Source organism: Nuphar pumila, chromosome 11 (assembly GCF_984573655.1).
Source record: "Nuphar pumila chromosome 11, dmNupPumi1.hap1.1, whole genome shotgun sequence".
In the NCBI taxonomy this organism is placed as follows: domain Eukaryota; kingdom Viridiplantae; phylum Streptophyta; class Magnoliopsida; order Nymphaeales; family Nymphaeaceae; genus Nuphar; species Nuphar pumila.
In genome coordinates, this window is record NC_143259.1 from 6,129,364 (window position 1) to 6,154,736 (window position 25,373).

General features: G+C 37.3%; 1 protein-coding gene and 1 long non-coding RNA gene across 10 annotated transcripts in view; both read right to left on the minus strand.

The window, feature by feature from the left end:
• Nucleotides 1-25,373, minus strand: part of LOC149821761 (polyribonucleotide nucleotidyltransferase 2, mitochondrial-like) — a 122,372-nt gene that overhangs the window by 47,319 nt on the left and 49,680 nt on the right. For 4 of the 9 annotated variants that reach the window (XM_089980103.1, XM_089980104.1, XM_089980108.1 and 1 more), the window contains 6 exons: nt 22,283-22,461; nt 20,774-20,929; nt 20,514-20,684; nt 9,409-9,534; nt 9,168-9,329; nt 8,797-8,916 (listed from right to left, as the gene is read on the minus strand). In XM_089980103.1, the coding sequence (XP_089836229.1) occupies nt 8,797-8,916; nt 9,168-9,329; nt 9,409-9,534; nt 20,514-20,684; nt 20,774-20,929; nt 22,283-22,461 (914 nt within the window). Of the gene's footprint in view, nt 1-8,796; nt 8,917-9,167; nt 9,330-9,408; nt 9,535-20,513; nt 20,685-20,773; nt 20,930-21,643; nt 21,736-22,282; nt 22,462-25,373 lie in introns of all 9 variants that reach the window. The other 5 variants (XM_089980105.1, XM_089980106.1, XM_089980110.1 and 2 more) reach the window with 2 other exon arrangements.
• Nucleotides 617-6,285, minus strand: LOC149821762 (uncharacterized). Its single transcript, XR_016426010.1, has 2 exons — nt 3,868-6,285; nt 617-3,836 (listed from the first exon to the last, which is right to left on the minus strand). It is a non-coding gene; the product is annotated as an uncharacterized LOC149821762 (long non-coding RNA).

The following is a 25,373-nucleotide window of genomic DNA, read 5'->3' on the forward strand; positions in this document are numbered from 1 at the left end:
AATAACAACAGTCACAAGTAAGTGGTCTACTCTCCCCTTTCTCTTCTGTATTCTTTCACGTTTTCTTGTTGCATTTCCTTTAAATCCTTCATAATCTCCTTCCCCTTTATCTCATTTCTCCGATTTTATTTCCCTTCTTCCTTTTATTTAGTTATTTCCACTAAAGCATCCCTATAACATCAGTTTGTTCATAGCAAAACCGATCTACAAACATGCAATACTAATGGAATGCATGTATTCCAACATTTTTTATTATTATCCCCTTTTTCTCTCTTTCGTTTTTCTTCTGAGTTTTTTGCCATTTTCATTATGTTTCGTTTAATGCTTTGTTCCACTTTAATGATCGTGTAATATTCTTTTAGATTTTCTGAATTTCCGTTTTGATCATTGATCGGTCTTGATTGATGCACTGGTTTCTTATTCACACCAGATTTTCCTGTTTTGTAGTTAGTTATATCATGTGGATATTTTCTATTTTCTTTGTTCTCATTCCACCCAATTCCGCATCTCATCTTTTTCTTCTTTCTTTTCTTTAATCTTCATGTTTAATTTACCTTTCAAGCCCCAATTTACATTTGGTTCTGGGTTTTGATTATATTTCAACCTGTGTTCGTTCTTTTCCTGCATCCTCGTGTTTTATACAATTGAATTCATCTCTTTTATCTTTGTCAAGTATTTGCACCTGATTTGTTAAGAGATGTTGGCCTGACTCCATACGAACTCCTTTTTTTTGCTATACTTTGTCATAAAAACTGATCAAGAGCTACCTTGGAAACGTGGGGTTCACTGACATTCGTAACAAGATCCACCATGCTTTCTGTCATACAGATGCTTACTTACCATTCTTTTGCAATGCCAAAACCTGGGAAATCAGGAATCCGTGGCAGCATAGGGGGTCATTCTACTAGTTTCCACAAGCATAACGTTTCAATGCCTCATTTTCCCACTTATCACACACACACTATGCCACTTCCTAGGTATATGCTGGTGCTTAGCACTTATTTACCAAGGTATAACTAATATATGGCCTTGCACATGAAAAGGGTGACCCTGTTCTCTTTTTTTTTATCTAATCTCCTTTGTTGAGAAGACAGGATCGGTTGGTATAAGCTTCTGCAATGGACTAGACTCCCTGGGATTTCATAATACGATTGTGAATTCAGAGTGGGTTGAAGTTTTACCTGGAATTTCACGGTCCCGGTTATATTTCATGCTTCCAGGTGTTCAACCAGATCTAGAAGAGATGGGTTTTATAATATGAGGAGATGGCTTGACTGACCAGCCTCCATTACCAAGGCATTCACACTTTCAAACAGTCAAGATCGGGTATGTGGCACTCTAATGCATTCTTACGGGATACAATTTTCCAAAAGTCTAATGCTAATTTCTTCACATATGGATTTTCGGTGCCATCACTAGCTCTTTTGTTTTGGGGTTGTCAATTTTACCCGTCTATATGCTTGTATATCTCCTGCATTCTTCTTTCTGTAGTTTGAGTCCTACAGTTTGCTCTAAATGATTGCTCACAATCCTCTTGGTTAGTCACTGTAATATACAATTTTTTGATTGATTGTGGCATTTACATTGGTTACTTCATAAGTCTAATAGTTAATTTGATCAAATAGTTGTTTGCGTTCATATAATTAGCTTCCTTCATACATTACGTTAGTTGACATTAATTCCTTCACGTAGGTTAGATGGTATGTTGCATCAAATTTGCTTTCATATTTGCACTAGTCGTTCATATTAGGTATTGAGTATATTTAGTCAGATTACACTAATACTCCTGTTCCATACCTGTTTTGACCAAATATCAGTGTGTTTGCACCCCCTGATTTACCAGAATTTCCCTTTTATATTTTCTCTGTTCAGCATTCGTTCTTTCATACCTGTTTCATCTTTTTTTTAAGTTGATCATGTATTAGTCACTTAAATTCACCCAGCACTATCACCTCAATCCGTCACCACAATACCCTGCTGCACCGGTGCTTAACACTCACAGCACGCCCAATGCTCTTCGTAGCATCCTTCACAGCACTTTTACTGCATTGTCGTTACACCATTGCTACTTCCACCTACACTTTCACAATCACAACACTCTTCATGTCTCACCTGTTCCTTTAGTACAGCAACTTCCAGTCCCTACATTCCACCATATACCCATCTACAGCAATACCCCCTACTTGCTGCCACCTTTGCTGTTTCACAGCATTACCCAACCCCAAGAAATATTGCCAACTGTGTGTCTTGCTACTGCTGGATTCGCAGCACCCTCACAGCACATCATATACTCAAGTATACTTACACCCTTCTTTACTGCATCATACCCATTGTGCTGTAGTCACCCCACATCATCCACTGCTACCCTATTGTGGCTATCTCCACAGCACCTGCTATACAGCAGCATAACACATTCTCTCGTTATGACACCCTCCATTTGCATTAAACACCTACAGCCATCTTAGCATCATTTACAACTCCACCTCTGTGCCACCTACAACAGCACATCTCACCGCAATTTCACCTTGTACACAGCAACCAGCTATTTGTCCTGTGCATACATGGGCACAAGGGCTGTGATAGATCATAACATCTCTCTTTCCATCTTACCACCTTGTAAGTACACAGGGTATCCCAACACCATCACTCACCTGTGTGTATTTCCTGCAAATCACACTGTTCATCCCTTGCTGCCCTTCACTTACCCCCATTCACCTAACACCTTCAGCCACATCAATTCCCCACTTATAGTATCAGTCTCACTTATCACTCACAGCAACTTTCCCTACCTTTATGCCTCCTCCTTCAAAGCCCTTCCCCTATAGTTTCCCGACTACCAAATCCATTCACTTGTAACCCCCAACCATCTTCATATCCTCTGTCAATATCACCCACCTTAACACCATCTGTTGTGCACACCACTCGCAGCAATCTGCTAATCCACCAATCGTACCTTTATCATAAGCACAACCACTTTGTAGCTATCTACATCTATTGTTATAACAATGACCTGGGTGCCCTCTGTTACCTATCCACCATATCTAACCCTTCATTACTACTGTACCCAGCCATCACTCCATCTTCCTCTGTCAAGCATACACCCACTGTGCACCTAAGACTCACAACATCATAATGATTCCTCGCTAGCCATCTCACCATCCTGCTGCTACAGGATCGTTTCCAGCAACCTGTGCATGCCTTGTCTCTCCATAGCAACGCCAGAATCTTTCTCAACGTATACTCCCTATACACTTCCAGCCTACCTTCATCACCAGCCCACATTTACAGCCCCTCTTTTCCAACACTTTCTGCATTCTCCACAGCCTCCCTATACACTATCTCCACTTCATACATATACCCCATTCCACCATCTCCAGTCTGAAAAATAGCAGCACACTTCTTCACCACCCACTGTAGCTACAGCAGCAGCTACATTCATATTTGCCTGCTAACACCCACTGCACCTGCACAGTATAAGCTCATCCCCTGCTGCCATACCATTCTCCAGCTGCCTTACCATTTACCTACAAGTACTCGCAGCATGTCATTCCCTGGGTTGCATAAACACTCTCTTCAAACGCCTTCATAACACCCTGATCCGCTGCTGTATACCCTTCACAGTATCTCTTCCACCTTCCCCTTGGTTTTGTTTCCTACTGTCACCTACCACATCCTTCCTCACAGCTGCTCTTTATCACCCAGCTCACTCTACAGTTACCTGTGCACTTGTCAATATTTTCTTCATTATCACAATCATAATGCCACTACCCATTAACAGCCATATCTATGTTGCTACCTATCACTTGTATTTCCACCACTGTTCATCACATTAGCACCTCCACACTCAATTCCAGTCCCCAATACCACTGTATGTCTCCACCTTGCTGTCCCCACAGCCACATTTCACACTTCTAGCTTCTATACACACCTTCCACCGATAGGATAGCATGACTTTCATTAGGGGTATTGATCACTTGTCACTCTCTCACAACCCTCCATTACACTTTCATTTTCAGCATTTCCTGCATTCACCTCCTGTAACAACACTCACTCCATGGCACTTAGCTCCTACCTCATTTGCCCATTCACCACTAGCACACTTTTAGTTATCCATTTCTTGTATTACCTTCTTTCCCTCAATATTACGCTTATACATTCAAGCATATCATTATTCATCACAACACTCACTAAATGCATATAGGCCTCTTCATAGGCATTTTATTCTTAACGCAATCTTTTAGTTTCTTTCACATTTTTGCTATGAGCTAACCCTGTTTTGCAAGAATACTTGGAAAATATTGCTTTTCTTTCCTAGTCTAAGGATTCTTGATTTCGATTCGAAAATTGTAACAGTTAGATATCAATGAGAAACTTTATTTTTCAGTACTAGATTAGAATGTATAAGCATGTAAATATCATAAACTACCTATCTCATATTATTTTCTTTTATTTTTTTGAAAATCCACAATGGTGAAACACGAATGGCACGTGCACCATTCTAATAAAAGGTAATTAATCCTAAGCAGATGATTCACATTGATGGCCATAGTCAAAATGTGAACAATGCTTAGGATTTTTATCTTTTATGATATAACATTGGATCCACACTGGATCTCTTTCAAAAATCATCATATTTTTTTTAATTTGTTCTTCCTTTATCAAAGTTTAATTTGAAATTAACTCAAAATATATATCAATGGCTATAGCCAGGATATATTGAGAGTTAATTTCATTCCAAACTCTATAAAGGCAACAAAATATATTTTATTCTTCATCTGAATTTAAATATGATTATCATATAATACATTTTATGACCATAGTCAAAAATGTATTATATATTCAATCTTATTTCAATTCATTTAATGAATGAAGTATGCTTTTCAAAGCCCAATTTCAAATTCTTTTTAACTCATTCATCATTTAGGATAGAATTACATCATATTTTCAAAATTCTTTTCATATTATTTCAAAATCCAAGTGATTTTGAGATATATTTTCAAATATTCTTCTCATTTCTCAAATCAATCTTCAATTCTCATTTATAAATTCAAATTCATTTTTCCATTCTCGATTCTATTTTATTTCAAAATTCAAACTTAAATTTCAAAGTCCAATTCAACTTTGAAATTTCAAATTCATTTCTAGATTCGAAATTCAATTTCCAATTTAAATCAATTTTAAACACTCTGTCTGGATTTCTCAAATCAAAATCCAAATTCAATCCAGATTTCAAAATCGATTCCACCTTGAATTCCAGATTTCAAAACCAATTTTCGAATGCCATTTTGATTTCTTAAACCCAATTCTATTTTCAAATTTTCATTCTGATTTCACTCTTTAAATCTAGAATTCAATTCCGTTTTCAAATCTCATCTTGATTTTCGATTCCAAATCCAAAATCTATTTTCACATTTACTTTTCAATTCTATTTCCCAAGTCTAAACTCCATTTCAAATTCCAGATTCATTTTCAATTCTTATCAAGATCTATTTCAATCTTTGATCATTTCAAAAACTCAAGATTTTCAAATCTCTTCTTCCAGATTTATCTCAAGTTTCAAGTTAGATACCAAATTTCACTCCTACAAATCAATTTTCAACTTTGGAAAATCATTTTCTTCAAGTATTTTCCAAAGCCATTTCAGAATCACTTGAAAAAACCCAAAGATTTCTAAAAATTCTTCTCAAACAACATACATCGTTGCATTTTCACAAGCATGATTCTTTATGCATTCTAGACTTAGAATAAATTCTTAGACAATATTTAGGCAAAGCAAAAAGGCATAAGTTCGATCCTTGGTTCGATTAGCCTTGGTAAAAGCGCCAGGAACGGTCGAACCTCGTACCGACGAGCGAATCTCGTTTCTCCATTTTCCTGCGAATTTTCAAAAACGAAGGCGAGTAATTCAAAACATTTTCAAAATTAAGGTCAAGTGAGACCTTTGCAAAATAGTTCCTCTTTTTTCTTTCTTTTCTCTTCTCTCTTCTTTTCTATCTTTTATTTCCCCTTCAAAAAGGAAAATAGAGGCTAGAAAGGCAAAGAGAAGGAAAAGAGGGAATCAAAAAGAAAAAATTTGCAATGATCACACCAGTTCAACCCTGCAGCTCAAGGCGTCCACAACTACATCGATTTTCCCAACCTCGTATTCTAAGGCAAAGTCAAACTCAGCTAAAAACATCTGCCACCAAGCTTGTTTTGGCATCAGATTCTTCTATGTCTGAAAATAGCTCGTGACGACATTGTCTGTCTTGACGACAAACTGAGCACTCAGAAAGTAGTGCTGCCAGGTCCTGAGGTAGTGCACGATGGCCGTCATCTCATATTCGTGCACCGTGTAGCGCCTCTCAGCATCCTTTAACTTCTGTCTCTTGTAAGCAATCGGATGTCCTTCTTGCATGATAACTCCACCAATGGCGAAGTCTAAAGCATCTGTATGGACTTCAAAAGGTCTTGCGTGGTCCGGCAATCGCAGCACAGGTTCCCTCACCAAGGATTTATTCAAGCCATCGAAGGCATCTTGATAGTCCATTTGATCTTGTATACTTAGGTTTGTTGGGTCCCTCACAAATTTTATGCATAGGGTGTTCAGTGTATTTTGTCACCCTTATTGATTACAGTACAAGATTTACATGGATTTACTTCATAAAAAATAAAAATATTAGCAAAATAAAAATAAACTCTGACATTTTCAAGAAGTTTTGTGTCATGATTGAAACTCAATTTGCAGCTAAAATTGAAGTTTTTCGTACTAATTTGGGGGAGAATATATTAGCATTATGTTTGAAAATCTCTTGCAGGAATAGGCATATTCTAGAGACTACTAGAGTTTTGTTGTTTGATGGATGTCTACCTAAAGATTATTGAGCATATGCAGTATGTATGGCCATCTATCAAATCAATCTCATGCCATCTAGAATTCTGAAATTATATGGAGTTACCCCAAATTATAAAATGATGATAGTTTTTTTTTATGCATGGTTTTAACTTTTGCCTAATAAATACGGACAAACTTTCACCAGGTCTTGTTAAATGTTTTTTGGGTAGAAGACTCCAAGAAAATCAGTTCTCCTAAGGAATCAAACATAAAGTTGAGGGCCAAAGATGGGGTTGAGCTTGAGGATCCAATTGTATATAGGCATCCAGTTGGGAATTTGATATATGACAATATCAAGGTCCAATATCACTTATGCAGTCCATGTGGTCATCCAATTTATGAGTTATCCCTGATTGGTTTACCTTGATCTTAGAATCATTAGATATGTGAAGGATACCATGCATTTTGGAATGTTTTTCTCACCGTCCTATACTTAAGACATTAGAGCCTTTTGTGCTGCGGACTTTGAAGGATCTAAACAAGATCAGTTCTCCACTGTGGGATTCTATGTTTTTATTGTGAGCTCTCTAATATCGTGGAAGAGCAGAAAGCATCAACAAGTTGCATTATTCACTACAGGAACACAGGTTACAGCTGAGATTATATGGCTTCTGGGGGAGTTAGGTGTTTCTGTTTGTGAAAGGACCTTCTTGTATTATGACAATATGAGTGTCATTCATACTGCAAAGAAACCGGAATTCCATGAAAGGACGAACCATATTGAAATAGATTGTCACTTTACTAGGAGGGCATATGAGAATGGGATCATATTTTAGAGCATGTGGGCTCAAAAAAGCAAAGCGCAGATATATTCACTAAAAGCCCTGGCTCATTACACTTTCAGTTATTTCTTTCGAAACTTGGGATGATTCCTCTCGCATAATCTCAAATTTGAGAAGAGGTGTGCAGAAGTGTAATATGTGGTTTACTTTTCTGTGTGCAAACCCTTGTACATATCATTATTTATAGGGTATTCTTGTATTTTCTTAATTAGTTGAAGTCAACGATTTATGTCTTATAGTGCCATGGAGGGGTGTCTCCCACTATATTGTTGTAACTATTCATTTTAGAATCATTGAAGTTTCTTGTGTGCTTCTCTCTTATCTTCTTTGGTGTATCCTCCTCTTCTTCTTACTTGATATCAGGCATGTACAAAAGAGGACTCAAGGCTAGATCATACAGTCAATTGCCGACCCTATATGTGTGTGTTTCAAAAACCTGCTTGAGGTATAAGAAGTCATTTTTCTCCTTTTTCTTAGAACACATTTTGTCATCTTATATATTTCTGTTACATAAATCAAGAATGAAACAATTCTGATCACTTTGACTAGATAAAGGTCAACTGAATGATTCCAGTACCAAGTCTGCCTACAGAAAGCTCGCGGCTCAATGTGATTACTGAAAGACAGATTTTCTACACAGCTGATTAGTCAGGCAGCTTTAAATTACTCAACAAAATTTAACCCGGTTAAACTCATCACTTAAACAGCATCCAATATTTCATATGAAATACTTCACAATATGCCTAAGATATTTCCAAGACAAGAAACTCGATGGAGAACAGGAAAAAACCATTTCTGTCAAGGAAATCAACGTACATCTTCTGATTAAAAACATTGAGTCAATCTTGAAAGCCATATATTATGAATGCCTGAAAAACATACAAGTGCTTACAAGGACTAGAAACCAAACTATCCTTTGAGTTTAAGAATAAAATAAGTCTGTGCCTCATGCAACATCAACTGAGAGTGAAAATACAATACACTGCCATGAAAGTAAAAAATTAAAGAACAAAACTTTTAAAAGGAACTTTTATAAAAAAACATTTCCATCAAGTAAATAAGAGTGTGGCAAATATCATTATTACAAATTATTTGTGGGAAGATAATATAAAACGACACACATTTACAAAAGTTTCTCACCTTTTTTCGAACCGTGTCAAGTGCTTTTGGAAGAACTTTTAAGCTCTCCTCATCACGTTCTTCCTCAAGTATCCTTTTCATGTCTTCTGTAATCTTAGTCCAAGTTTTTCCACGTTCACGCTGTCAATTGAACAATTTCATGCATAAAAGGAAATGCAATGTCAAATAAGTGTTAAGCTTAAAAAGTTCATATCATTATTTATTCCTACATGAACAAAGTGCAGTTTTAGAGAGACTAGTCGACAAAGTATTAACATAATTGTTTTGGCATACAGTTACAGATACAGTCTCAAAATACCAAGGTGATACATGGACATATATGATATGAATAGTCATCAATAGAAGTAAGATCAACAATAGTAATAAACCACCTTGTCATGCGTAGGGACAAAGAAATCTTTCTCAATAGATGTCTCTGACAAATTCCTGATTCTCTCAAGTGTACTATCCATTATCGTGAACAGCTTAACATCTTTCTTCATATTGTTCACCTTAGCAGCAAGTCTTATTTGAGGATCAATCAATTTGCTAGCCTAACATACCAAGAATTTGAAGCCCATTAGTATAACTATCAATATAATGACAATAGTTTCCTTGAGGAACATCTCTCACCTGAGCATGTGCAAAATGCAGAGCATCAATGCAATCTCGATTTGTGATCTCCCGAGCTTGGATTTCTAACATGACAGTTTTGTCTCGTGTACATGAGTACACTAGGTCAAGATCACTTAAGCTAAGCTGGAAAATATTAAGAAGAAAAGAATATTACAAGATAGAACATAGACATACACAAATGCATGCCTGTGCATGTGCACACATGCACAGATATCACACACACACACATAAATAGACATGCACATAGACACGCATACACACCCACATTTGCACTCACAGACGCACAGACACACGCTTGCCCACCTACATGAATGCATTCACGCAAGCATGAAAGAGATCTGTGAAGTTTAAACCACAAAGAAGCCCACAAATATGATTGACCAGTGAATTGCAAACAAAGGGGCATCTAACTAGTATCTATGAAAATAGGCCAATCATGCTAGTGTTTTCTTCCGTAATTCTTCATTTCAAATAAAACCATGAAAGATCTGGCATAATATTGGTGTTCTATTCCATAATTCTTTATTTCAAGTAAAACCACAAATATCTGATTTTGTTATGAATCCATCAAGATACTTCTAATTTTAGATCAAAAAGAGAGACTTTGAAGCTAAATTTCCAAAAGAGGCTTGAATGCCCAATGCATTGAAGATTGATGTTTCCCAAAAGTGTTGGTGTTATTAATTTGCTGAACAAACTGGTGCTATAAAGCATACATGTACTTTTTACACAGATTTTTTTCTCTTTCGTAAATATGATAGAGTTAAAGTTAGTTTTGCCTCTTTTTTTCTTTCTTGTTTTGTTCTTTCTTTGTATTTTATATTTTTTATTATTGTGCCTAAGGACACTTTTACAATCAGACTAGTAATTAGACATTACCATTTCATTCACCTAGAGAATGGTCTAATGACTAGCACTATTAGACCTCTTAACAGCCAGTTCACTTGTGTGCTACAAATAGGGAATAAAACCACTTTATAAGTACGATATCTTAAGCATTTTAAATGATAAACAAAATCCCATTAATTTATATTGTGAGAGTGTTTGCTCTTATAAATCCTTGTAATTCTTTTGTGAGATTTTATGATTGTGCGCTTGTGAAACACTTTGTGTTTGAGGATCACTACTTTAGTTGTCAAAAGTAGTGCCTAGGCTGGCTAGGCGTACAGCCACCACCTAGGCTTATGGGTCTAGGCAGTAGGGGCCTGTTTTTTTACCTAGGTTGCCTAGGCTGTCCATGCCTAAGCCACAGGGACATAATTGTCATGTTTTTTTAAAAAAACATTTATCTCTTTTCTTTGTTTCTTTCTTTCTTTTTCTTTTTCCTCCCCCCAAAAAGCTTTCTTTTTTTATTCTCTCTTTTTCTTCTTTTGTTTTTTTTTTTACCTTTTTTTTTATTTTTTCCTCCTCCTTTCACCCCTCCGCTTAGTTGTCAAAGGCGGATCCTAGGCGCCACCTAGGCGGCCTAGCCAAGGTAGTCTCTCGGTCTGATGAGCAGCTGCACACACATACATATGTTTTTTATGTAATTGTATATAATTATATATATTAACATATCATAAACATATATTATAAATTTACAATATTATGTATTTATATTATATATACAATTATATTTATATATATATATATACTTAATTCATATATAATCTATAAGTGTATGAGTTATCCATTTGGCTGTTTTATGTAATATAATTGTTTTACAGTGCTCGACAACATATTATTTGTCTATTGCTTATTGTTGATTAATTTTATGTTGTATTCATGTTTGTTATTAATTTTAGTAGTTTATTTACATATTTTGTGTCTTTTTTATTTTTTATATTTGGGGTACCACCTAGGCCTTGCCTAGTCTTTTTAGAGGGCTCATCGCCTAGGCTCCGCCTTTGACAACTAAGATCACTACACCCTAGACCTCTTTATTGCATGGCATCAACGCCTTTGGCGCCTGATGCTTGGGGACCCTTTTCATGATTGGAGTGCTTGTGACTTCTTGTGGGATCAGTAGCTTCAACTACTTGTGGTATCAAAGCTTCAAGTGTTCATGGTCCCACGAAATTCCATATTGAAGCTCGTGTCCTTGATTCATTTCTTCTTCCTTCTGCCTTCTTCAGTCATTCTTTGTCATAGCTGACAAATAAGGGATTACAGTTCTCCATTCAAATTGAATGGCTTCAACTACTTGGTGTGGGATTCAGTGATGGAAAATCATATCGCTAGTAGAGGCTTATGGGATATGCTGATGCATGTATTCCCGAACCTCAACACAAACTTACAAAAGTGGAAACTGATCAAGTTAAGATTATTGAATGAGAAGAAAAAGAAAAGTCCACTCAAGAGTATGAGAAAAGGGTGATGGATTAGAGAATGGAAAAATGACAAGATCCTTATCTTGGTTGATAAATAATGTTGATATTTCCATTTGCACTAACTTGGCCAATTTTAAAAGAGCAAATGAGGCATGGGACTTTCTCAAGGGAATGTTCACAGAAAGAGACTTAGCTCATAGGTATCATCTTCAAGAGAGAGTGTTGGCAAGCAAGGGGATAAAACATTATAGAATATTATAGTGCTCTATGTCAACTACAGGATGAATTGGGTACACTAGAGGCTAAATGAAAGGTGCTCGACACAGTGAATCAAATTAAGGAAGAAATTGTTTCCAATTTTTTAATGGCTTGCAACCTAAATTTGAGCATGTAAATGGGAAGGTGCTAAAAACATTGAGACGACACAGAATCAAATTAAGGAAGAAAGGGCCTCTAATTTTTTAACAGCTTGCAACCTTAATTTGAGAATATCAAGTCATCTTTGTCGCATCGATCGAGTGTGACTCCCTTTCATGAGACTCTAACTAAACCGAATCTTGAAGAGACTTGTTTCGGTATGATTGAAAGTAAAAAAAAAGCAGAGACACACTCTTGGCAATTGAGACTCAAAGCTTCCATCAAGACATATAAGCCTTCGTACTTTGCCAAATAAAATATTGGAGGCTCAAGAAAGGTGACCTGTCAAAATTATGGAAAAGCTGGGCACATTTGGCCTAATCGCCAAAACTCAAAAGGGGAAAAGCCTAGGTTGTCATTGTTGACTCGAATCATGAAATAAACAAAAGTCCTAGAGATGTCAACTGCTACATAAAGTTCTATTCTAAGTAACACATCTTGGCTCTTAGACTTTGGAACCTCTTTTCATATGACATTGGCCGAGTCCCTATTAACTGATTGTCATGCCAACTCATATCCCTCATGTTTCAACTGCGAAGAGAACCAATTTGGATGTCAAGGGAATTGGGAGTTTTCAAAAATCTTTTGAAAATCCCAAAGGATTTTATGTACCAAAAGTTAGATATATTGCCGAATTAAACTTAAACTTTCTTTATGGGTATAATGTCCCCTTCTCATCAAATTGTTGTTGGATGCAAGATTACTAGTCAATGAAGCTGATCGGGGAAGGCTATAAAGTAGGTGATTTGTATCTCATGATACTTTGCAAATACCATATGCATTTTGTAATATTGCCCAAGAAGATTATTTATTCTTAAGGCACAAAAGATTTAGACACCTTAATGTATCCAAACTTAAACACTTGCCCAGCTTAAAGAATTTTTGTGATCTCAACGATATTTCTTGAACTGAATTTATTATGGAAAAAATATAAACATTACCTAGGAATTGTATCTTCTAAACCTTTGAGTTGATGCACTCAAATATACGGGACCAGCTCTTCTCAAAAGGGGTGTTGTTTATTATTATTAGAATACAGATCGGATATGGATCCAGTAGAGGATCCATATCCATATAGAGCACGTGCACGTGTACGCTATATTATAATGTATTATACATCACTAACCAGGGGCAATCTTGACATTGTAAAAAGGGTTTGTAAACCTATTTTATTCTAATGATGTTTAGTGAGCAAGACAGAAAATCTGTGGCTGCCGATTCCAAGGAAAATCCCCTCTCCTCTCTCCTCCCTTCTCTACTCCTCCTTCTCGGTATTCACGATAAAACTGCCAACCCAAAGCAGTTTTAACATGGTATCAGAGCGGCGATTGATCTGGGCGTAAAAGTGCCTTCATCAGGGAACGTGAAAGGGTCTGCCCCATTGGTCACGATCTGCCAAACCTTCAGTCGAGTCTTTCTCTTCATCGAGAACGTGAAAGGGGCCTGCTCCACGATCTGCCGAGTCTTTTTCTTCATCAGGAACGTGAAAGAGGCCTACTTCAGTCGAGCCTGCTTCTTCATTAGGGATCGTGAAAGGGCCTGCTCCACGACCTACCGTGCCTAACCTTCAGTCGAGTTCACAGACGAGCCGAGTCTGCTCTTTCTCCATCCTCTTCAGTCGAGCCAAACCTTCTGCTCTTCCTCCTCTTCAGTCGAGTTTACAAACAGGTCACGTCTGATTTATTTCTTTCTCCCCTTCAGCCGAGTCCTTTGTTTTCTTCCTCCTATTGCTGAAATACTTTTTTTCTGTCAACATCATCCTCTGTTTCTTCTATTTTCTTTCGTTGAGATTCCTTTCAGTTTCATTCCCATATCACGCCAACTATTTCTTTCCCACGTTGTCGTTATTTTCTGCTTTTCTTCTCTATCAGTTCTGAACATCACGTTACTGCTAGTCTGAAAACTGCTTTGTCACGTCGGCTTTATTCTCTTCTACTTAACCTTTTATCTTGCATTACTCTGTCGTTTTTTTTTCTTCCTTTTGTTGCTTCAGCCACAAGTGTTTTCATTTCAGTTTCAGTCACTAATACTTCAGGCAAGCTGTGTCTTCCCGTTGTCAACAAGCTACCAATGGATACTTCAGGCAATTCGGGTCTTTCTTCCAACTTCCTTGGACAGCTAGTTTCAAAAAAATTAACTACCAAACACTACCTAACTTGGAAAAGGCAAATTGCTCCTTTTATTCGTAGTCAAGACCTTTCAGGCCACTTGGATGGCTCTACTCCAATACCTCCAAAATTTATCATAACCGAAGCCAAAGAAGATGGAGGATTGCTGAATACTATCCGCAATCCTGCATTTGTTTCTTGGATGAAGCGCAATCAGGCTCTTGTTGCATACATCACTTCCACATTATCTCAACATATATTGATTTTCATTCCTGATGATTGCACATCCAAAGTTTTGTAGGAGGTTTTAGCTCAGACATATTCTCAGATATCAGAGGCTAAAGTGTGGTTTCTCAAACGCGAATTTCAGATGTTAAGAAAGGAGGCAATGAGCATTATTGAATTCTTAAATCAATTTAAAAGCATTACGAACCAGTTAGCCATGGTTGGATATCCAGTATCAGATAAAGAAAAGGTGCAACAAACATTGAATGCCTTAGGATCACAATATCATGTCCTTGTGACCTCCTTATTATGTTTACCTACATTACTCAGTTTTGAGGAATTACGTGTCAAACTCCTTCAATACGAAATGACTCTGAAGAGCATGTCTGATGCTTCAACTGGACAATCATCTACACATGAGGTTCTTGCCACAGGGATGATAGTTGATCGAGCACAAGGAGGACGTGGCAGAGGCAGGGGAACTGCCATCCAGGGTGGACGTGGATTACTACCTACACCAAATTCCACAGTCAGTTTTTCAAGGAATGTTCCTACATGTTATCAGTGTAATAAACGGGGTCACATCAAAGTCAACTGTTGGTTCAACCCACAGAATCGAAACAGAGCGCAAAATAATAGAAATATTGCTACACCAGGAACTGCACATACTTTTTGGGTTAGTGATGATGCTAAGGATCTTCTCTTATCTGTGATGGCCAACTTGAACTTGAAACAGAATGATGATGGAATATGGTATGTTGACTCCGGAGCAGTGACTCATGTCACTGGCAATGCAGGTAAATTCTCTACTTTGGTTCCCCATTCTGGAAAATCTAATATTGTAACTGGAGATGGGACTCACCACCTTATTTCAAACATAGGCAATGTCCTTATTCGTTTGTCTGAGTCATCTATTTCTTTATCTGATGTTGTTCATGCACCAAATATAAAGAAAAACATTGTCTCTGTATCTAAACTTGTTGACTCTACCAATTCATTTGTGGAATTTACTCCTACTTCTATCTTTGTCAAAGATCTTCAAACGAAGGAGATGTTCGCTAAAGAAGAGCGACGTGGAAACATATATGTCTTCAATGAAGATCAAGCCTTCAGTGTCTTGAAGCCCAAGTCTGATCATGTCTCTGAAAACGTCCTAAGTTTATCCAAATGTAATAAGCCAGATCTTTAGCATTCTCATCTTGGTCATTGTAGTCAAGTCTTTATTGAAAAATTAGTGTCCAATGGTTTTCTTTCAGAGTCTGTTTCACTTTCATTAAAGAATAAAAAGTGTTTCAGTTGTCAAGTTTGCAAGAGTCGTGTACTTCTTTTTCATCAAAAAAATAAAAGATCTTCTATTCTTTTTGAGATAATATGTTCTGATGTTTGGGGTCCAGCTCCCAATCCTTAAGGTTTTTCTTATTTTTCGTCACTTTCATGCCTATGTTAAAAATCAATTCTCCCAAAATATTCAAATTCTCCAATGTGATGGAGGGGGTGAGTATTCCTCCAAAGAGTTTTTAGATTTCCTCCAAGATAATGGGATACATAGTAGAGTTTCTTACCAGTATACTCCACAACAAAATGGAATTGCTGAACGTAAACACAGATATATTGTGGAAAGTGCAATGAGTATGATGCATGGTTGTAATTTGCCCATCAACCTTTGGACAGAAGCCTTTCACACTGCCACTCATGTGATAAATCGTTTTCCTATGCCTATCCTTGAAAATCAGTCTCCCTATTATGTTCTCTTTGGTATACAACCTAATTATGATGAGTTACGAGTTTTTGGATGCACATGTTATGTACATGTTGACAAATCCATGAGAAACAAATTTCAAGACAAAGCCTCTATATGCCAATTTGTAGGTTATGCAGATGAACACAACGGGTACAGGTGTTATGACCCTATCAATAAGAAGATCAGAATTTCCAGAAATGTTATCTTTGATGAAAATAGCTTTCCAGAAAATAAAGCCAACTATGATCGTGAACATGGTGATATGACTGATAATTGGTATAATCCATGGCTATGTGCTGAACTTATTTCACATGCTGTTGAATGTACCACTTTGGCTTCTGAAAACATACATGATGAGACGGTTTCAGATAAGGTGTCGGAAACAGAATGTCAGAGATACAAAGGGAATGTCTACACCAGAAGACCCAGAGCGCAAACAGATGCACCTGTTGGAGAACACATGACATTCCCCAATAACGGAGAGGCACCAAGAAGATCAAGCAGGATAAGGCATCCAATTGAAAAATGGGTAAGTTACGATAACTTCTCTATGAATTTTAAGATTTTTCTATCCAAGATTGAAAAACATGAAGAACCACTAGGGTTTTGTCAAGTTGTTCAATCTAACAAATGGATTAAGGCGATGAATGAGGAGATAGAGGCACTTCATGAGTGTCGAACATGGGAGATAGTTGGTCGTCCCCCAGATAAAAATGTTGTTGGCTCAAAATAGGTGTATAAGATTAAATATAAACCGGATGGAAGCATTGAACGATACAAGGCACGTCTTGTTGCCAAAGGTTTCACCCAAGAATATGGTGAAGATTATGATGAGACCTTCCGCCCAGTAGTGAAAATGAGAACCATTCGTATTATCCTCGGCCTGGCTATTGAACATGGGTGGAGCCTTAGTCAGCTTGATGTCAAAAATGCATTTCTTCATGGGGACTTAAAAGAAGAGGTCTATATGGAGCAACCTCAAGGTTATGCAGAGGGAGACCCAAAAGAATATGTATGTAAATTAACCAGAGCATTGTATGGTTTAAAGCAAGCCTCCAGGTCATGGCTTGAAAGCTTCTCCTCAGAGATTCAGAACCACGGTTTTATTCATTCCCAACTAGATCATTCTTTATTCATATACAAGGATGGAACCAATGTGGTTTTCTTGCTTATATATGTTGATGATATAGTGGTCACTGGTAATGCTCCAGAGCATATTCAATAAATTAAAGTTTTGCTGAGTATGTGATTCAAGATGAAAGATCTTGGAAAGCTAAGATATTTTCTTGGTGTAGAGGTGGACAGACAGGATGGAGAAATGTCATTAACTCAACACAAATACACTCTTGATCTTTTGGCCAAAGCAAGAATGACAGATTGCAAACCTGTGCCTACACCCAGTGTTGTCAATCAAAAACTCAGCATTTGTGATGGCGAGTTGTATCATAATGCAAGCAAGTATCGCAGTTTAGTGGGCATGTTACAGTATCTTACTTTTACTAGACCAGACATTGTATATTCTGTAAATCAAGTATCTCAGTTTATGCATGAACCAAAGACTGGTCATATGGATGCCGTCAAACGTATTCTCCGATATCTAAAAGGCACGGTGGGTGATGGACTCAAATATGCTCAATCTTCATGGGCAACACCGAAACATGACATATTGGCCTATACAGACGCTGACTGGGCAGGAGACCCAGATGAAAGGAGGTCGGTTTCAGGATACTGTGTTTTCATTAGAAGCAATCTTATCTCATGGAGTAGCAGAAAACAGAAAGTTGTGGCAAGGTCTAGCACGAAGGCAAAATATAGATCTATGGCAGCTACCACAGCAGAAGTAACCTGGATTAGGCATCTCCTTACAGAGATGGGAGAGAGTATCTCAAGTTCAATCCTCATGTGTGATAATAGAAGTGTTATACAAATTGCGTTTAATCCTGTTCATCACGGTCGGACCAAACATATTGAGATTGACCAACATTTCATCAGACAAAAGATAGCAGACAAAGAGATTGAATCGGTTTATGTGTCTTCAGAAGACCAAGTTGTTGATATGTTCACAAAAGGTCTCACAAGTAACCGCTTTAGGTATCTGAAGAACAAGTTGCACATGGTTCAATCCCATGCACAACTTGAGGGAGGGCATTAGAATACATATCAGATATGGATCCAGTAGAAGATCCATATCCATATAGAGAACGTGCACGTGTATGCTGTATTATAATGTATTATACATCACTAACCAAGGGCAATCTTGCCATTGTAAAAAGGGTTTGTAAACCTATTTTATTCTAATGATGTTTAGTGCAGCAACACAGAAAATCTGTGGCTACCGATTCCAAGGAAAATCCCCACTCCTCTCTTCTCTAGTCCTCCTCGATATTCACGATAAAACTGTCAACCCAAAGCAGTTTTAACAATTATATGATTTTTGTTGATGAGTATAATAGGCATACTTGGGGCTGTTTCTCATATTTCAAAGATTATCTTGGTTCTCACCGAACAACTCATCAACATTTTGTCGTAATACACCCTAGCAAAATGGTTTAAGATGAAGAGAAACATAGATATATTGTGGAACCGATAGGACTTATTATTTCTGGTCATATCCCTAAAAAACTTTTGGATAGCCAAGGAAATATCTCTCATAGAAAAACTTCAAGTCTAGATATGTAAAAAAATCGGAAAAAGATTATATCTATAACCTTGAATGTTTTGAGAAAGATACTGGGCAATGTTTAAATACTCATCAAGATGGATTGTCCAGAAGAAAGTTTCTCTACTATAAGTCTTATCATATTATCAATTGGTGAATTTCTTTACTAAAGAATTTCCTTCACCAAGACTTTTGGTTATACAGCCATGAGTTTGAGGAGAAGTTTACACCCGCCTAGGTCGCCCAAGTGGTAGCAGGCTTGGGGAGAAGGTGCTAACCCCTTCGTCCCAGGTTCGACTCCCAACGGGTGTGCAGGTGCCTTTCATTGGTGGGCTTCGTAAGGGCTTGGGTGTCGATGACCCCACCCGGAGATTACCTGCTTTGGCAGGGAACTTCGTCATCAAAAAGAGTTTGAGGAGAAGCTTTATGATGTATGTATATACTTTTGTACATGTATTATTTTTCTTTTTAGATATGGTAGAGTTGGGATTAGGGTAGATATATTTTTTCTTTCTTTCTTCAATCTTCTTTTGTTATATAGATAAATATATGTGGATAAGTCTAGCGTGGATGCACATAAGGTATCAATGAGTTGAAACGAGCAATATCTTATTGCTCATATTCTCTTAAGTGAATCTAACCTTGTAGATATGATCTCCATGATATGTTTGGTAGGGATCGACTTTTGAATCACTGGAATCCGATGTATGTACAGGTCTTTTTAGTGAGTCAAAAATCAATGCTCATAATGCACCAATTTTTCATGGCTTAAAAAAAGGTTTTCTTACGGGAAAAAAGAAAGTAACCTAAGGGTTGATCCCTGACAAATTAATTATGTTGAACACATCTGCAGGGTCAACTCGAGTTAAACTTGGACCTATGAGTTTCAACTTATTGATGTTGTATGCACATCCGCACAAAAGACATATCCTAATATATATATATATATATATATATATATATATATGTATATATATATATGTATATATATATATAGAGAGAGAGAGAGAGATAGATACAACTCTTGTACCTTAAGGAACTTTTGCAATCAGGCTAGCTAACTAGTTAGCCTCTAGCTAGTCGTTAGGAAGGTCTAATAGTTTTTTTGTATTATTCTATAAATAGGGGTTAAAGCCCTTATAAGTATGTTTCCTAAGCATTCTAATCGATAAATCAAATCTCATTATTTTATATTGTTAGAGTGTCTCGTGAACTAGACTGTGAATCCTTGTGATTCTTCTGTGAGATTTGTGAGTGCGTGCTTGTGAAGCACTTTATGTTTGAGGATGTCTACATCCTAGACCTTGTTGCATTTGGCTAGTGAAAGTTCGACCACCATGTGCATGAAGCAGAAGCTGCAGAACCAACTCATAAAAAGACAATTATTTTATGTTACATGATGTACTGTTTGATGTATTATTTCCTTAAAGGTCTAAGGATCACAAATCCAATGCTTCAAAGAGGTAGGCAAAGATCCAACTTACATAATTACGAGGTTTGCTTAGACACATTTACAAGCCTAACCTACTAATGAAAGACAGGGATGAAAAGTTTCTAAGTCGATCAGCCCTTAGAAGAACATGGGTAGTTGATTCAATGAGATTTGAAGACTATCCAAATACCTATACAAATATAAACATTACCTCATCCACATCAGGGTTGACAACCAATTTTCCATCGATTCGCCCAACACGCACTACTCCAATTGGACCATTCCAAGGTATATCTGATACCATTAAAGCAGCAGATGATACATTAGCGGCCATTACATCTGGATGTTGCACACCATCAAAAGCAACAACCTCTGTCGACACCTACAAAATAGCACCAGTCATATAAAACATAATACACATGAATAAATAAATATATGTGCACACACACAAATGAAATGCATGAATCTAACCTGGATTTCATGGAAGAAGCCTTTAGGAAATAGAGGTCTGATGGATCGATCTATTATACGACCACATAAGAGTTCTCGCTCTGTTGGTGGCCCTTCCCTTCTCAGGAATGTCTGAGGAATTCTTCCTTTGGCATACTGCATTTCCCGGTAGTCAACCTGTGGAAGAAACAAAAAGATTCTTAATGTCAATCCATACCACATACACAAGTTTCATAAATGCAGTTCATTTTCACACGCATTGCCACAAACAAGTGTTGCTTGCTTTTTGACTGACAAGATTCATATAGAACGGATTTTCCAATGTTTATTACACCTCTCTCTCTCTCTCTCTCTCTCTCTCTCTCTCTCTCTCTCTCTCTCTCTCTCTCTCTCTCTCTCTCTCTCTCTCTCTCTTTTATATATATATATATATATATATATATATATATTCTCAATGTCTCAAATGTTGGTCATGTTGGGTTCAGTCCAAACGAATATTTAGATGGTATGTCAGAAAGATCTAAAATACAAGTTCAGACATTACTGTATTGTATCATAAGATATGCATCCAAAAATATTTTAAAATTCAAAAGATTAAAAAATAGAAAATCATAGAACAACAATGAAATGTGTGTGCATGTATATGTTTAAGGTTTTAAACACTAAACTACGAAAAGTATAGAACAAAAAAAAAATTAAGAGGTAGACAAGTAAAAGAAAGAAACATTAATAGTATCTAACAAAGAACAATAACAAACCAACAAATTTAAAACAATAAACACCCAAATTTTTTTGAAATGAATAAATAAGCAATGACGCATAAATCATATAACTAAAAAAATATTAAACATTTTATTTCGAAAGGCAAGCTGGGGTTAGGCAGACCCCTACCAGTTAAACAACTATATCATTGGGTTTTGAACCTGCAACGTCCCAACACAAGGTGACGTGCACTAGCTGCTCCAACCAGACAAGCAGAGCCCCTGTCGGTAAATATTAAACATTTAATGTCATCAAAGCTCATAATTACATAAAAGTTCTACAATACATCATATTATGGCTAGAGTTATAAGAAGCCTAAACTATTATAAATCAAATCATTTTCATTGGATATTGTTCCCGGATCAACAATGATATTTTATGGTGCTTTCTAGATGGACAAGAAGCCCAACACATACATTGCATGCAAATGATATAATGCACCACAAAGTACATAATGACAAAAAGTACAATTCAATAGTTTTTGTCTCACGCAAATTGGCTGCAATCTAGCAACCAGATCCTGAGGAATCAGAACACAAGCAGAATGGTTCATCAACAATATCTTGATTTGATGTTAAGTTAATAAATTCAAGGTTTGGATTTTAGGTGCTGCATAAGAAATACTATTCAATGTTAGAAAAATGAAGAGACAAGCTATTGTTTGTGCACACTCAGACGAAAGAGAAGAATACAATAGGAAAAATTAGAACATGATGAAAACAAAAAAGTCAACTTAAACTAATCAGGTGCAGACGAAAAAGATCATACAGTTAATGGCAAAAAATCATGAGTTCCTTCGCCTTCTATTGATACAACACTCGAGAACACTTTCGTCTTCTTTACTCCCAATTCAACAGCACCAGCTGCAACCCTGGCAATTTTCCCAGTTTCGAATGTGATAAGGTGAGATCCTACCTCAACTTCTTCAGAGTACACATTACCACCATCTATCAAGTCAAAAAAATACAACAAATATCATGTCCAATTTCTGTGATACCATATTTTCCACTAAATAACACCAACCTTCAAATACAAACACATGGAACACTATACAAAGACAGGTTTCTAGCCTCTCAACATGATGAAAACTTAAAGCACCTCACCAAGTTAACTGAAAAAACACACACCATGCTCCAAAAAACAATTATATGATGCAAACACATATATTTGAATCATGCCCTCGCAAATAATCTTCCACATAGTGGTACAATCAAAAGGCAAGCATTGGAACTAAAAACACATACACGAAAAACTGATACACTTGTAGTAAAGCAGTATTTGCTCACATCCTACTTTTGCAATAACTGATTATATAACTCTCTTATTATTAATATTAAATTCTGAATTTCTCATTGAGTTAGATTAATAACTCATGCATTGTTTATTAGAAGGTCAATTCTTCATTGTGATGACCATGGAGCTGGCATCTCACATTCACACCCCCGTTTGACAACCACTCGGGGATGTAATTGTAGATACATTAGTCTTTTTGGGTCGACCTATATATATATATATATATATAGATAGATAGATAGATAGATAGATAGACATTTCTTGGTATAAATTATTTGTACCCTTACTATTACAATGCAAATTATGCACAAACGACAGATGACTATCCATATAAAGTGAAGACAATACTGGTTCCAGAAACTGTAAACAACTGCAGGCCATTTGTCCTAGCAGACCCATGGGTAAAATGACCTAAACATCCCTGGTAGCCATGGTTTTTTGAAAATGCCTGACCATTCTAACATATTATGGAGCCTTCTAGAGCCTTTCCATTGATTCCTCTAGCAACTTACAGCAAATTGTATTTGGGTAAGAACCATGGACAGTTTGCTTTTCAAAAACCAATTTCTCGTAGAAATAAGGGGCTTGATAAACAAATCTGCAGTTTGCCACTCTAAATGTATGAACCGAGGGCTGATATCCTGATATGCAACCTTTCATGGAAAAATGTTAAGTGCAACTGAATATGCTTGGTTTTAAATTAGGTTCATGACAGAGGCTAGAGTTTCTTCCTTCCCACCACGTCGTTCCTTGTGTGTCGGAGATACAAAGTGAGTGCACCTGAAAAGAACAAGTGGGTTGACCTATTCTATGGCGAAGCATCCGAAGCAATACTGCACACTCACACGATCTTCACCGAGATATAGGACCATTCAGTGGAATCGATGAACTTGCTTCTGGATAGATGTGTGGGACAGAGGACTCGTGGTACCTATTGCCCTTCCACTTTCTCTGATTTGAGAACCGTGTGAACAAAGAGTGAGCGGGAGGAAAGGAGGTCCTCATATGAAGCTGGAGTCGCACAGTTGATCTGTGTGGGATAGAAAACAGAGGCCGGAAGATTCATTCAAAGACGAAGTCAGCCTTCTTTAAGGTCTTTCTTTGTGGCACAACCAATAAGCCTTAATTGAGGGCTAGGTTAAAGCTCCATATACGATCGAGCTCTAGATGAATGGTTATTGGGTTATTCATGTGTTGCAAGCAGCATAACCAAGATTGAAGATTGTTGTTTCTCATCAAACATGAGAGGTGGTAATGTTGAACTTTCCTGAATGAGCTAATTTGTCTGCTTTAGTACAGTAAGGAGGGAGGTTTCTCGAATCTCGTCAAGCTAGAGAGTTTCACATCCCACAAAGCTTGTTGGATTGGGTAATCTCATTAGTATGTTGGATTGGAAGGTCCAACATGAACGTCTAGCGAATGTCAAGTGAAGGTCTAGCAAACAAGCAAGGAAGGAGCACGGTAAGACGGTCGATAAAGCAAAGGGTTCTTTTTATCATCTATCTTTTTCCCCTTGCTCTTAGGCCCTTGACAGCCAAGCAACAAGCTCATTCTATCTATCTTGTAGCTCGTGCTTGTGCCTCTATGTCTGCCTTCCTAGGGCTCTTGCTCCTGCAATCAATATTCGAGATGTTGTTTCGTCCATTGTTAGAATACCGTTTTGAATAGTTCGTTGTCTTTGTCATACGCAAGACGCAACCCATCGGAACGAAATCTCTGGGCACTATCTTCGCAATAATGAATGTTTGCATGTGCCCAATTTGATAAGGGTCTACTGCTCCCAATTCGGGGAGATCTCGAGCAATAGCGAGCAGATGGCACTTGGTTAATGGGCTAGCAACCAATGTCGTAACCACCTGTGGGATTTCAGAACCTGCTCAGAGGTATAACATCGGTAGCCACCACCTCTTAGACAAAAGGAGTTTTATTATGAAACCCCCAACTCTTTGAAGTGGAAGGCAAGCATGAAACCACCAAGCATATTCAGAACTTTGAAAGATACGGGAGACAAATCAACCTGAACTCCATCAATTTTGAACCGTTTGGCAAATTCCAATCCCCCCTACGAGATATGAGTGACTTCTTGATGCACAAGGATCGGGATTTGTGCCCCACATGCAAGGAGTGGGAGAAAGATCAAAATCCAAATATATGATCCAAACCGATCCATTTGGGCAAATTCGGGACCCAATGATATTTGGATAATTTTACACTCATTAATTTTCTAAGAATTTTGCGTAGTATATCTCAGAAAATTCATTTTGATATTTGGTTCTTATTGTATGAATGTTCAGAACCACGTCAAAAGCTTTTGTATTTTTATTTTTAATTTTAATTTTTGTAGGAGTTGGATTCTACGGATCCGAAGAGATCTAGTATCGGTTAGGCTTAATTTTGTGGTACTAGAGAATGTAATGAGTCCAATGGGTAGTTTTAATTTTAAATCCAAGATCTGGATCCATACTGTTGAGAGAACCCCTCCTTCCACGCTAAGTGGACTTCTTTTAGTGGGCCTTGAGTGGCCAACCAAGGGCTAGCCACCTCTACTCAAGCCTCATTGGCCTGG